At 41.7% G+C, this 14,972-nt stretch overlaps 1 protein-coding gene across 1 annotated transcript in view; it reads left to right on the top strand.

Moving 5' to 3' along the window:
• LOC128970574 (trifunctional purine biosynthetic protein adenosine-3) overlaps positions 1 to 11,870 on the top strand; it is a 29,789-nt gene extending 17,919 nt beyond the window's left edge. Inside the window, exons 14-21 of the mRNA XM_054385827.1 lie at positions 823 to 1,071; positions 1,440 to 1,592; positions 3,988 to 4,191; positions 4,524 to 4,655; positions 5,257 to 5,387; positions 6,913 to 7,054; positions 10,347 to 10,462; positions 11,688 to 11,870. Of these exons, the coding sequence (XP_054241802.1) occupies positions 823 to 1,071; positions 1,440 to 1,592; positions 3,988 to 4,191; positions 4,524 to 4,655; positions 5,257 to 5,387; positions 6,913 to 7,054; positions 10,347 to 10,462; positions 11,688 to 11,870 (1,310 nt within the window). The remainder of the gene's footprint in view (positions 1 to 822; positions 1,072 to 1,439; positions 1,593 to 3,987; positions 4,192 to 4,523; positions 4,656 to 5,256; positions 5,388 to 6,912; positions 7,055 to 10,346; positions 10,463 to 11,687) is intronic.
• The last annotated feature ends 3,102 nt before the right edge of the window (positions 11,871 to 14,972 follow it).

Here is a 14,972-nt window from a genome sequence, read left to right as displayed (position 1 = left end):
TACATACCATCCTTTGAACTTGTTGCCCGATTTTAACCAAATTTGGCAGGAGAGGTAGAGCTCTCACAGCTATTGTGTTCCCACAAGCTTCATAAAGCCCAAGAATGTCCTTATGTGCTGTCTTTGTGTACTATTATCTCAGAAAAGTTCTCATTTGAAGCATGTTCGTAAATTGCTACCTTGCATTTCCACAGCAGCTGAATATTCAGCTCAACCTCCTTAAATTCATCACACCACTTGATGGTGAGGTACTGAAAAGCTTTTCTACGTGCATGGGTTTGCACAAACTTTATTAATTAAGATTTAAACAGATGTACCTAAGCAAGGGAACTTTTAAAATTGGTTATAATAATGTGATGTAGAAACCTGGAAAAGCTTCCAGAGACCCTAGGATTGAGCAGTGTCAAGCACTGAGCTTGTACCATCTCTCCAGGTATATTTGGAGCCTCTTCAGGGACACTTTCTGGAAACAGAATAATTTTTTATTGAACAAAACCTAGTGAGTACAAACGAAAAACAAGATGGTATTCTAGGTTAGCATGTTGAGCAGAGGTCATAATACCATGGCAACATATCATTGTCAAGTTTTTTCTCTTATAGACATTGTAACCAACAGAGGAGTTTGGGGGAGGAAAATGAGACAGCTGTGTGGACAGCTGGGGAGAGTTCTCCCTGATATGAGGGGATAGGATGAAGATGCTTGTTTGGATAACTTCAGACTGTGTAGTAAATGCTCATTTTCTGTACCAACACAGCAAGTTCCCCTCTCTAGGCCGAATGAGTCCTGACATTTGGTTCCTTCTTTTTTATTGATTTCAACAGGAGGAGAAACTGCTGAAATGCCAGGCATGTATCCACCTGGGGAGTATGACCTGGCTGGCTTTGCTGTTGGTGCAGTGGAGCGAGGGCAGATGCTGCCCCAGCTGGAGAGAATTACTGATGGAGATGTGGTTATTGGAGTAGCTTCTTCTGGGGTTCATAGCAATGGGTACAGCCTTGTAAGGAAGATCGTGGAAAAGTCATCACTAGATTTCTCTTCTCCAGTTGGTATCTCCAGTGACCAGACATTAGGTACCACTTAAAAAGCAGTTTCTTGTCTTATGACTTAAACTTCTGAACAGTCAAGTGTCACATGTGTTGTTTTGTCTGTGCCTTTGCTTCTGTAACTTTTCTAAGGTGCTAAAATGTTACTGCGTCCTTTAACATGTCCTCATCTTTTTTTCTTTTTCTTGTGAATCACATGTGCAGGAAAGAAATTAAAGGAGGGGACTCAATAATTAATTATATGCTAAAAAAGGTAGAAAGCTGGGGAGTGTTTTTATGGAGTAAATGCTTGTTAGTGTCCAGCAAATGAATATTTTTACTTTCTCAATTTTTTTATTGATTAACATTTTATTCTTTGCTGTAATTCATCATCTTTCATCCTCTTTCATCTACAGGAGATCTTTTGTTAACCCCAACTAAAATCTACAGCAAGACTCTGTTGCCTGTCCTTCGCTCAGGCCATGTGAAAGCCTATGCCCACATCACTGGAGGGGGCTTGCTGGAAAACATCCCCAGAGTTCTCCCAGAGTCCTTTGGTGTCGTTTTAGGTGAGATAAAAAGAAAAGCTATGTGTTGTAGTCTAATCCCAGCTGGTAAGTAAGCCACACACAGCTGCTTGCTTAGTTGCTGGTGAGATGGGGGAGAGAATCAGAAGGACCAAAGTGAGAAAACTGGTTGGTTGAGATAAGGACAATTTAATAAAGCAAAAGCCACGCACACAAGCAAAAGGAACTCATTCACTGCTTCCCATTATCAGCCAGGCGTACCACTATCTCCAGGACTCCAGCAAGCCCAGCAGTTACTTAGGAAGACAACAACCCCATGCAGCGCTACAGGCTGGGGTTGGAGTAGCTGGAGAGCAGCCAGGCAGAAGGGGACCTGGGGGTACTGGTTGACAGCCAGCTGAACAATGAGCCAGCAGTGTGCCCAAGTGGCCAAGAGAGCCAATGGCATCCTGGCCTGCATCAGAAATAGTGTGGCCAGCAGGAGCAGAGAGGTCATTCTGTCCCTGTACTCAGGTCTGGTTAGGCCACACCAGTGTCCAGTTCTGGGCTCCTCAATTTAAGGATATTGAGACACTTGAACATGTCCAGAGAAGGGCAATCAGGCTGGTGAGAGGTCTGGAGCACAAGCCCTTTGAGGAGAGGCTGAAGGAGCTGGGGTTGTTTAGCCTGGAGAAGAGGAGGCTCAGGGGAGACCTTATTGCTCTCTACAACTACCTGAAGGGAGGTTGTAGCCAGGTGGGGGTTGGTCTCTTCTCCCAGGCAACCAGCCCCAGAACAAGAGGACACAGTCTCAAGCTGCACCAGGGGAAGTTTAGCCTTGAGGTGAGGAGAAAGTTCTTCACAGAAAGAGTGATCTGCCATTGGAATGTGCTGCCCAGGGAGGTGGTGGAGTCACCATCCCTAGAGGTGTTCAAAAAAAGGATTGGACGTGGCACTTGGAGCCATGGTTTAGTTAGTCATGAGGTGCTGGGTGATAGGTTGGACTTCATGATCTCTGAGGTCTTTTCCAACCTTGTTGATTTTCATTCTATGACAAATGGCATCACTCTGAATGTGCCCCCTTCCTTCTTCCTCTCGCTTGATGTGCTGAGGGGAATGGTATGAAATATCCCTTTCATCAGCTGAGGTCAGCTATCCCAGTTGTATCCCCTCCCTGCTTAGTAGTGGGGTGGTGTGAGAAGCAGAGAAGGCCTTATCTCTGGATAAACACTGCTCAGCAGCAGCTGAAACATCCCTGTGAGATCACTGTTTTTAGCACAAATCCAAAACATACTAGATAAAATGAAGACAATTAATTCCGTCCCAGCCAAAATCAGCACGTTATGGAAACATCTTCATGTTAATATGGACTGGTGTGAAAGCCTGTGTATGTGGGGCCATGCCAAGCTGACTTGCACAGTAAAAGTTGCCTATCTGGAAATGTTTGCTCTTTTCTTCATTGTTGCTGAATTTCTCCTTGTGCCTGAACCAGAGCCAGTCAAAACATTTTGTCATCTTAAGGCTGCTACCCATTGAATTCACTTCCCCGATCATGTTTTGGATTTTTAAAGAAATTCTATCCATACCTGCAAAAATAAAACAACTTTAAAAGCAATCCAAAGTGAATTGTCACCATTTTCAATAACCTAGAAAATTATTGCTAATTAAATGATACTCATTAAGTCTTGAATTAGCATTCAGATAAGGGGACCAGCTCAAGTACCTCTCATGCTTCTCAACATACTTTAAATAACCCTTAGCACCATCTTGACAGGTATGCTAAAAAGAGGTTTTCACTTGCAGGAAAGGTGTAAATGACTTGCTATGTGTTGTGCAATGTTCATTGTGTTGTAGAATAAAACAAAGGAACTCATGCTGAGTTTTGCACTCAAGAACTGCAAGCAAATAATTCTTTCACTTTTCCACAGTGGACAGCCATGTATATGAATAGGGATAATACCATTTTAAAGATAACATGACAAGAAAGAAACTTACTGTCTTTGAAGTTCTTTTACAGTGGCTTTTCCAGAAGCATTTCTCATGCTGCTGTAAATCATCCTTACCTTGTTGGAATTGAGGGCAGTGAGAGACTTTTGTGATGGTTTTTAAGGCTATTGTTCTGGTCCAATAGTTTCTCTAGAAGCAGGGTTGTCACCTTCAAGAAGAGGATTTTCCAAAGACTGCCTCAGAGCCCATTTTTAATTACTGATTAACAGATTGCAGGTGAGCAGTATGATTGATTTCCTCCCAGAGTGATGCTTCTTTCTACCCCCAAGTCTTGTTCAGTAATGAAGGAAAATATCTGTGTGTGGAAGCCAATTTCACTCAAACTAATGCTGCTGTGGGACTTGGTGTGTTCCATCCAGATCTTTGCTCTTGATGCTCAGATAATTCTAGTGTTTGTAGTGGTAAAGCACTGGTAGTGCGTTCCACTCTTCATTGCTATTTTTCTTTCCAGATGCTCTTACCTGGAAGATTCCTGAAATCTTTTGCTGGCTCCATAAAGAAGGGAACCTGTCTGAGGACGAAATGACACGGACCTTTAATTGTGGGATCGGTGCTGTCTTGGTAGTTCAGAGGGAGCTGGCTCAGCAGGTCCTTAAGGACATACAGAGACACGAGACAGCCTGGCAGATTGGCAAAGTTGTCTCCCTACAAAAAGGTTATTAAATCTTTATTTTCATTCAAAATGAAAAAAAGCAGAGCTAAATAAATCCCTTAGCTGGTGAGGCTCCATGGAGGTTAGTTGAAAATCTCTTACCTGACACCTCCATGGCTTTTTTGCATAGGATATTAAAATGGCAGTTCTCATGACTTCAGTCTTAGTCACAGAACATGTGCTTAGCAATGTCAGATGTCACCAGAACTATAAATAAATAATGAGAAGTACAGTAGTGTCATTAATCTCTTGCCATGCTGCTTTTCTCCTCTCTTCTGTTTCTTCCGTTATTTATGTGTTATTTTATTTTGTTTTTTCTTCATGTATGTGTTCAGGCTCTGACCATGTTAAAGTCCATAATTTGCTTCAAGCCTTGCAAGCAAATAGGTCACTATCTGTGCACAGCCACATCCAAGGCAAAATCCAAACAAACAAAGTGAGGGTTGCTGTCCTTATCTCTGGAACAGGTGAGAGTTATGTTCTTTACTACAGTGTAAAATGGACTATTGAGAAAGGAAATTCAGCTCAGATTTAAAATCTCTAAAGTCTTTGCAATTCTCCATGGAGGCTGATTGTCTTCTAATAGGCTTTCAGTGACAGGCAGAATAGATTTTGCCCTTGGATTAATTTCAAACACAGGTAGAATGATTTTTAACCTCTGCTGCAATCTGACTGTTCATTTTATGTAGAATTTCTGCACATCTCTAGGTTCAGGCACCCACTGCATTGCACTATAGGGACAGCAGCATTATTTCACAAAAACATCAGAATTTCTTCTTGCTATGTAGGCGCTCCTAGTGCTTCCAGTATTCTCACTTGTTAAAATGTAAACCATCATTCCAATTCCATAAATTACAGTTTACAAATTTAATTGGTAGTAAAAGCCCTAGAGCCTCCAGCTGTTCAGTTCCCAGTATGATCAATTAAAAGAGGATTATTGTTAACGTCAGTGGGGTTTGGATTGGGTCTCGCCCACACTGCTGCTTACTTAAAGCCCACTTCTAGCTGTTAACTGTATTTAGTCTCCAGGAAGAACTTGGTACTCATTAATTATTTTTCCACTCATAGGCACAAATCTGGAAGCCCTCATAAATAGCACAAAGAAGCAAACCAGTTTTGCACAAATAGTTGTTGTTGTTTCTAACAAAGCTGGAGTGGAAGGGTTAAGGAAAGCTGAGAGAGCTGGTATTCCTACAAGGGTAAGTGTTCCTCATCTTTTTAACATCAACCATCCTTATCTCTGACTATAGCAGGAAGATGCTGTGAGATGGTGACTTTTACTAGGGTAAGAGATGGATTGATAGGAAGCCTTAGCTTTTCTTTTTTTCAGTCTGATATCAGCTTGTGCCTTTGGGCAAACTACCTAACATGGAAAGCAAAATACTTCCTTTCGTCCTTCTCAAGAAATCCTGCCAGCAATTCTAATGTTCTGGAGAACAGTCATTATATTAAACCAGCAGAAAACCTTCACAGTTACAGTTTAAACTTTGTCATTTATTTAACTGTAGAGATTTACATTAAAGTGACAATCTATTTTATCTGAATTTATTTTTTAAATTATATGCTAATCAGGCATGGTAATTCAATTGCATCAAGTAAGTCAAGCTTTGTGGGACCCTCCCCTGACTCCCTGGGTATTCTTCAGGCTCTCTGGGATTCATTCAAAGCAAACTGTGCTTCCCTTACAGATCTAGCACTGCATTTCTTTATCCTTTGTGAAGTCATGTGCTTTACAGATGTGAAATGCTACTGTTCGGAGGAGCACTTTTCAGTCACTCTCTAACTAACTAAAGACATAGGGAAGATCTGGGCCCAGTGCAAGCTTTACCAACTTCAGATAGTACCAGGATCTGAGTGTTAGCACTGCTGTCTCTTGCTTGGAAGTATGCAAAGATCAGAAGTGAAATGTGTCCACAGTATGCAAGGGAAGAATAAACATCTAATGAAGGAAAAAATATAGTCTGGGGGAGCTGATGGTTTCAGTGGCTGAGTTGGAGAGTGAGTGGTAAAACAGAGTCACTGCTGAGTATGTGCTGTGCTGGTTATCACCTGGTAGTTATCAACGCTGGCAGAGTTCAGCCCAGTGTTGAGCTGGGCTCTATATCTAGTGACCTCTGCCACCTTTTCAGCCAACAAGTTCTGTTTTTTCAAACTCCCATGGTAAATTTGGTAGGGATTAAAAGGTATCACTATTTAAAAGACGATGGATGTTTTAAGTTATGTAGCACTGCCTTCTTCCTGCTTAAATTAGGGGATGTATCCTGGATGGAAAATACATAACTCAAGTACATTGACCTTATACACTAGGGGCTGTTTTATGAGGTTGTGATTAGCCTTTCCTTGAAGGTTTTGTGACAGGATTTTTCACGAGGTTCAACTGCTTAAAACTATCAGAGGCCTTAAAGTGAAAGAAATCATTATAAAACTTCAGGTTGTCCTAATGATATCTGTTTGTGGGTTGTTAAATTGTGTCAGAATGCTGGGGCCTAAAAAAACCCCAAAATCTCTTGTTTGTTGTGATGATTGCTTTGTGTGAATGAAGACTGCACATCTGTGTGTTGGCTGCATGTGTTTGTGAGCTGTTCGTGCTGTGGATGTGCACTCAAGGAGATCTACTTTTGGGGTTTCTTTTATTAGTCCAGGGTACCATTTCATTGTGCTCCTATGGCTTTTAGATTAAATTAACACCACATCTGTATTTCTTTGTCTTTTGGATTATCACAGGTTATTGACCATAAGCTGTATGAAAGTCGCACTGCATTTGACAGTGCAGTTGACAAAGTCCTTCAAGAATTCTCAGTTGAACTGATCTGCCTGGCTGGATTTATGCGAATACTGTCAGGTCCTTTTGTCAAAAAATGGGAAGGTAAGCACAGCACAGTAGTGTATGCATTTAAAAAGAAGTAGTTTTATAGCTTATCCTCAGGAAAAGAAAATGAGAAAAATACAGAAAAGGGACCAGATTAATTCTAGGTTTGCAGGAAGCTAGACTCTTCCCATCTTGTAAGGAAAAGGATGAGAAAGGCAGTATTTTATTTACAGAATCACAGAGTTTTAGAGGTTGGAAGGGACCTGTAAAGATCATCTAGATCAACCCCCCTGCCAGAGCAGGACCACCTAGAACAGGTCACACAGGAACACATCCAGGCAGGTTTGAATGTCTCCAATGAAGCAGACTCCACAGCCTCTCTGGGCAGCCTGTTCCAGTGCTCTGTCACCCTTCACAGTGAAAAAGTTTTTCCTTGTGTTTACATGGAACCTCCTATGCCCCAGCTTGCACCTGTTGCCCCTTGTCCTATCAGTTGATGTCACTGAAAAGACAATTTCTACAGAGGTTTAAGGAAGCCAAGGGCAAATGCAGGTCTTATAGCCTTTGATTTATTAGAAAATATTTTAAAATAAGGTTGGAAGAGTTTAGATGTCTCTAGACACGAAGTGCAGGGCTAATTGTTGCCTAAGCTGTAGGTGTTGGTTGGGAAGAGGAGAGCATCCAGACGGTGAGAATTCCCTTCCCCTAAGGGGTGAGCTGCTTTGGCTGCTTATAAACCAGCAAATCTGTGTGGCAGTAGGCAGTTCCTGTTAACAAGACCTTGCCAGTCTTCTGGTCAGACATCCTGGGAGCTGTCTGCATCCAAGGGTACCATGTTTCACAGGCAGATTCTGCTCTTTTTTGTCCAAAGTGTACTCAGTGTCATCTTTTACCATTTTTCTAGTCCTTTGTTAGGGACTGGTAACACCTCTGCCTACTTCAGTGGCTGCCCTCCCACCTCCCAGTTGTTGCATTCCTCTTCTTATCTCTTCCTGATTCTTTCAGAGTCCTGAATCCCAGAGAGGCAGCAGCTCCTCTCACTGTTTGTTCTGCTTTGGGTTCAGTCATGGTTACTTTAACTGGTTCTTGTTCATACCAGTTACAGGACAATTGGCCTTTGCATTGCAGCTCTTTGGGTGGCCTGTATTGTTTCAGATGGTGACTTTTGTTTTACCCTGGGTGTGTCTGTGACACAAATCTTTTACACCTGAACTACTTTTCAAGCCTCACTTTAAAATTAGTGGAGCAAAACAGGCACTCCTAGGAGGCAACACCTTTTATGTTAAAGCTGTCAGGAGAAGTCAGATGATTGTTAAGAGTCTGGAAGACAAGTATGTAAATGTCCGTGTTTGTAGACAGCTGCAGTTGGGACGAGGAATCCCTCACTACAAAAGATGTATTTTGCATAGAGTATCTGTGCAGAAGACAGAAAAAATTCTCTAGTGCAAATAAAGGTTGAATTTAGTTCCCTCTGATATAGGGCCAAAGCTCTGATGGGTGCCCTGCACGGTGCAGGATTTGCAATACCTGTGTGGCTGGCCTGAGAGAAAAAAGAAAAGGCTTTCTTCAGTACAGGATGGTTAACTCATTCTTTAAATGTCCAGCACTGTATTGAGCTTGAAAACAGCTACCTGCCTGAGCTTTGACTAAGAGTATGCTTCAATTAGGCCTTCATGGGAGCTCAGACGGTCGGTACAGCTCAGCTTAGGGATCTGTGCCAGCAATCAGGAGAATGCTGTAAAACTCTGACCCTGCTGGCCACGCCTAGGTGCTGACTGCCCTAAATTACCCAGGAGTAATTAGTTCTTGTTGCTGCTCTCTTAAAAGCTGTTACTTTTTCTTTCACCATCACGAGGACAGAGAGTGTGAAACTCGTTGTGAAACTCCTTCTGGCTTAAGAGCTCTGAAATGTTAATTTGAATGTTAAGGTAAGGGACAGGTTAAAAGCAAAAACTAAACAAAGCCAAGCAAACAGGAAACTGCATTCCTTCAGAGCAGCTTCTGACAGCACTGTAGTGAGAAAGTGTGGAAATGCAAAACAAGTGCAGTGCTGTTCTTAGCTCACTGATATTTTTTGTTGTGGTTCAAGCAGCAGGTAGGGAGATGCTGATGCCTAAAAAGGGGTGGCTTTGAGATACAAACCGACTTTGAGATACTGTTGAGGATCAGTATTTAAGTTGCAGAGGTCAGTATCTGCATGTGTTATTGCAGTGAGAGGGCAGGTCTGGCATGGCGCTGCCAGAAACGGCCTTCGCTTCACGTTACAAAATCACAGGCCACTATTTTGGTTCACTGCTGCCTCTGCCCAGTGTATGTCGGTCAGCTCAGTCTCGCTGCTTGGCATTTAGGTGGTGTTCAATGAATCCTGATGACGCTCAGTCTTCCTAAACAGGAGGAGGCATGCAGAGATGGTGTGGGTGTAGCATACTGTGGTATAAATAGTATTGATGCCCCCCCTTCTTTTTATCCTGTAAGGGTGCATACTGAATGTAAGAGATCTAGGACTGTCAAGAACCTTTTGACTTCACTCCAGTCTGGAATGGGCAGGAGGAGCTGTCACAAACACATTAGGAGTGCATAGGGGAAGTCTGCCAGAGGAAAGTTTTTCTCATGGTTTAACCACAGTGTTGCTTGTAGTGGTGAGACCCTGAGGTCATGGGCAGTCACTCTCTTCTACTTTACAGTTAGGTGAGAACTCAGGCATATGCTTCCTCTTTTAAGGGAAATGTGAGGTCCAGGCTTCACAGGGTTATAATCACAGGCACAGCGGAATGTTAGAGGTTACATTATCAATTTCAGGATCCCCCAGCCAACTTTCTACATGGGAAGTAATAGTGGTAGATGGGTGCTTTTTGGAAGGGCAGAGAGAAGGGCTCCTATATGTGCAGCTGTTGTCTTTTATTAAGCCAAAACAGGTGTGGGGGAAAAGTTCAGGCTAAAGAATTTTTGCCTTGTCACGGAGGATCTGTTACATCATTTGAAACTGCACCAAGTTTCTTCTGGGTGCTGAGTTTGTAAGAAAGAGGATTTTTATGGTGATAAGAGAAGAACAAGATGCCGAGTGAAAGGACAACTACATCCAAAAATTAATCATTATTAGTCACTGGAGAAATACACTTTACTTCTGCAATTAATTCTAACTGATTGCTGCCTTGGATTTTTCTGAAATAAGACATTCTGAAATGCTTTGGGCTGATTATCTGTCAGTGTCATCATAAAACAAGCATGTGCAAAAATTGTGGAAAATCTTTTTCACAAATGTACTTTGTCCCTCTGTTGATTGTTGTACTTTTAACACTCTGGTATGGCTGAATGCTAAAAGGCAATGACCTCGCTTATAATTTTCCAGGAAAAATACTGAATATCCACCCATCTCTACTGCCTTCTTTTAAGGGAGCAAACGCCCACAAATTGGTGTTACAAGCTGGAGTCCGAGTCACAGGCTGTACTGTACACTTTGTAGCTGTAAGTATTCTCTTCTCCTTCCCTTTAACTCTATGGTTTGTTAGTTTTAAAATTTTCACTTCAGCGCTTGCTTGGAACGCCCTTAGACCATCACGGTTGATTACCTTTTCTCCTTTCATCATAAGATTATTAGACAATACAGTGCTTTACTTTGTTGTCCCTGGAGAAGGAACTGGAAAAGATGAGCCTGTACTGGAGTTCAAGCTTTAACCAAGTTAACTTCTTCCATATGCATCCCACTGCTGCTTTCCACCAGCTGGAGTAGGGATGTGAGGCCTCAGCTAAGCATAAATCTTTATTAATCTTCAGCACCAACTTACTCGATGGTATCTTACAACCCTCCTTATTTGTTGCTTTCATAAAGAAGAAGGATAAAAAAAAAAAGGAAAAAAAATCCCACAACACTGGAAATAGCACAAGAAGCTTGGATTTGTCGAAGAAGTAATCCAGATTTTGTAGGAACAGAGAAAAACGTAACAATTTTTGTTAGTTTAAACTAAGAAAACAAGTCCCAGAAATCTCTCAGCTTGGAAGATGCAGATTTTATCAGTTCAGGGAGCATTTTTCCATCTTGCTTAGTTCTCAGAGTTTACAGTCTTCCTTCCTCTGCTGCATTTTTCAGACTACCTTCCCTCTTTCCACTACTTCTGAAATCTGTTCTCATGATTTTCACTTTCTCTTGGATGGAAAAAGAGACAAAACCTAATTTTCCAGATAGAAGGAAAAATTGCTTTCCTTTCTCCATGATACAACTTGAGGTTTCTTCTCTGAGTGGCAGGATACTGAGAAACAGCAACTAAACAGCAGGGACCTGCCTCATTAAGATGCAAAAGAAAGATCTGCTGCATCCTCTAGCCTGTCTCTGTGCCAAGCCTTGGCTAATTTACTCTTCAGAATTTAAATGTCATCGTTTTGTCCAATTTAGCCTATCATGTCCCCAGTTAAGGTGGCTTTTATTGTTTCTGTAGCAAGAATGTAACTCACTGGAGTTCTGCCTGCCTCCTCTTCTTCTTTGAACCCTGTGCTTCTGTAAGTTCCTCACAGGCCAGTGTGAGTGCCAGCATCTTTTCTGCACTCCTCACGTTACCACAAATTCATGTTACCTGTAGTAACACAACATTAAACAGATCCCCTGGCCAGGTGGATTACATTCACTGTCATGCAGCTGGGTCCCCTTCTCTCTCCTCTTTCAGCCATGTGGACTTTCTGGCCTTTGCTTTTACAGGAAGAAGTTGATGCTGGAGCAATCATTTTCCAAGAGGCAGTTCCAGTTAAGGTTGGTGACACAGTGGAGACCCTGTCTGAAAGGGTGAAGGAGGCTGAGCACCGAGCCTTCCCAGCTGCCCTGCAGCTTGTCGCCAGTGGGGCTGTACAGGTGGGGGAAGCTGGCAAGATCTGCTGGAAGTAGAAGCAGCATCTGTAAGCATCCTCAGATGGGACAGCTGAGGAGCCTTAACTGATCAAAGCAAAGGCCATAGACATGTACGCTGTGTTTTCTTCATAAAGCATTTTCAACATCGAGTTTACTGTGGCATGTTCTCACTCAAATGGTTATACATTCAAATCTAGAGAAAGCCTCAAATGGGAATATTAGGGCAGGGGGCTGTTCTCAGTCATTTCAGCAAGGGTTATAATCACTTCCTTGGCCAGCATTTCAATTCTCAGTGACTTTCTTAACACATAAAAACCCATTCAGTTTGTTCCAGAGAGCTCTGAGTTTCTCAGATTGACTTAGGAACAGCAGTATTAGTCTCTAACAGACCATCCAGGCTGTAACAGAGGTTTCTCTTGTCATGTGCTGTGAAGTGTTTGTGAAGAAATGTGATGAAACCAGTACAGTGGAAGAAACAGGAAAAACATTTGCTGGTGAAAATCTCTAGCCAAAACAAGAGAAACTGGCCTTTCTGAACACTAGATATTCTTACAGATAATTAAATCAATTTTTTTCCATACAGTCTCTGTTTTAATGTTGGTATATCGTGTCTGGGCCAGATTCTGAGCATATCCACAATTCCAAATACTGGACCTGCTACCACTTGGATACTAAATAGAATTAAGTATCTGCTATCACTTGCCCTCAGTACACTTATGTGATGCATTCACATATGAATTCCTCTGAGAGATTTTATCAGAGCCAAAACGCTTGGGTTTCTGTTTTCGGGTTTGGTGGTTTTGTTGTTTTTTTCTTAATGAGGAGAAAGGGAATTAGGACAAGACATAAAATGTGTTCTTGGCTTGCAAGACATTCTTCAGAAATTAAGCTGAAATTAAGTGCCTTTATTCTTGGAACAGAATTTTCACTTGGAGCAATACTGGTGAGGGCACAGTAAATGCTACCATTCTGAACACTGTAATGCTTTTTGCACAGCTCAACTCTTGTGAAAAAGCACCTGGCTGGCTTCTATTGGTTCAGTATACTTGTAAAAACATTTTGATGTGTCGACTAAAATAATCCAATTTTCCCCCATACAAACCAGAAACATCTGAATGAAGCAAATTCTGTATGTCTTAGAGCTCCTCTTTAATACAGAGAAAGTTGATTTGTATTCTGCGCACAGATGTCCTTGTGGTACTTCTATGTTGACGTAATCTCAATTTGGATTTGAAATAACGTCTAATAAAGTTTAAAAAGTGAATATCAAAATCTTTCCTTAGAATTCCTTTAGCAGGGGTGTAAACAGGAGGAGGAGTTGAAGAAACAGAATATAACTTTGTCCCCACTACAGCAACTGTTAATCAGTTTGTGAGGCTACAGCTATGGGCAAACCTCCATGTTAGCAATGATTGACGGAGTGTGATGACATTATTGTGACCAGAGGGTCTGTGATGAAGAAACTTGCTGACAAAATATTCCTGGCATTTGTCACTGAGAATAAAGCTCAAGCAAGTACAGAGGAAAATGACATGGTCAAATTTAATTTGCTTGTAAGGTTAAATAAGAAAAGCTAAGTCTTCATCCCAGCATTTTTCTGTACAAATCTGCCCTCCCACAGGAGGGCCTCCCCCACGGGGAAACTGCCCACCAAGGCTTGAACTCCAGCCTGTCTCACAGAGAATGCAAAGGATGCAGGAGTGCAGGACTCTGGCAGGGGTTGGCCTGCACTGGTTCAGTGCGTTAGTGACAAACATTTCACAAGTCAAAAGATATTGTACTTGATTTAACTCGTGTTGGAAGAAGTGGGACTGCTAGGGGTAAAATCACTACCTATACAGTTGATAAATATTACATTATTGATAAAAGCAGTTTCATCACTGCCAAAAAGGCCAAGAGCAGAAGACCTGGGCACTCCAAATGCAATACCCCATTCTAGATAGCTTAAGCAAGACTCTGGGATTTTGCACCTATCTGTATTTCTGCAAATGCATAAAGAAGAAACTTCATTGTGAACTAGATCTTAGATGGCTTTGCTTCAGTTACCAGTCTGTAAAAAGAATAAGTAGATTTAATAGACTATCACCACACCCAGTCTCTGAGGGATACCAGCAACATAATTAAGAGAGTTGTTCAATGCCATGGTAATTATCTTGAGACCTAGCAGAGCACAGGAACTAGCACCCAAGTCCCTTTTGACATTTTATTTGTTACTTTTGGAACATTCACTCATGCATACTTTGAAATTCAACTACTATACAAGAGGAAGTTATTACACAGTTACAACAGACCAAAACCAAACTAAGCAATGTGGTTATCATTAAAGTCATCTCTATATAACAACCATTGGTTAATCTTGCCTTGTTCTTCCTATTTCTCCCACAGTACTTGCTCCAGACTTTGAAGCTTACAAGGCAAATACAGATCTCTACATAAATGGCAGAGCTTACAGGAGGGAACTGAATTTTTCTCCCCTCTCTAACTACTGAAACAACACTAGCTATACATTGAAAAGAAAAAAAAAAAAAAAAAAGAAAAATGGAGACTTTAACTGGAACTGAGTCATGCTGTCAAACATCCTGATAACAGCCACAAGTGAAATACACTGTGTGTCCCCTGTATATAGAATCACAAAACAAGAATAGTGGTGGTTTTTATATATTTAACAGCAGTGACTCTGGACTGAGCCCATCATTCAGCCAACAAAAAAACCCAGATTTTCCTGCCACTGCAGGTTAAGCTGAGGATGTCTTGTTCTGCTGATTTCAAGGATGAAGGAAGAAAAATAACTGAGATCTGGAGTTTCTAGTCACTCTCATCAAATTTTCATCCCTCAAAATCCAAATGTTTTAATATGAAATTCTGGGAATGTCAATGCACTGCCCTCTTCCAAGGAGCAAGGGAAGTGTCTGGATTATGTTCAGTATGACAAATATTCTATGAAAGGGAGTTTGGTTTGGTTCTGCCTTTTGAAAGCTGCCTGTCTTGTTGGCCTTTGGGTCTTCTGCTTGAGAGCTCACTAGACTCTGGCTCCCACACTGGTGTTCTTTTGCATATCCTTTTCTCCTCTGTACCCTGATGTACTCCTATGGTGGTAGGGCTCACAAGGATGAGGTCCTTGCAGGCTCCCACCTCCTC

The sequence above is a fragment of the Indicator indicator genome, chromosome 1, assembly GCF_027791375.1.
Source record: "Indicator indicator isolate 239-I01 chromosome 1, UM_Iind_1.1, whole genome shotgun sequence".
NCBI classification, from domain to species: Eukaryota; Metazoa; Chordata; class Aves; order Piciformes; family Indicatoridae; genus Indicator; species Indicator indicator.
This window is presented reverse-complemented; position numbering and strand designations above follow the sequence as displayed.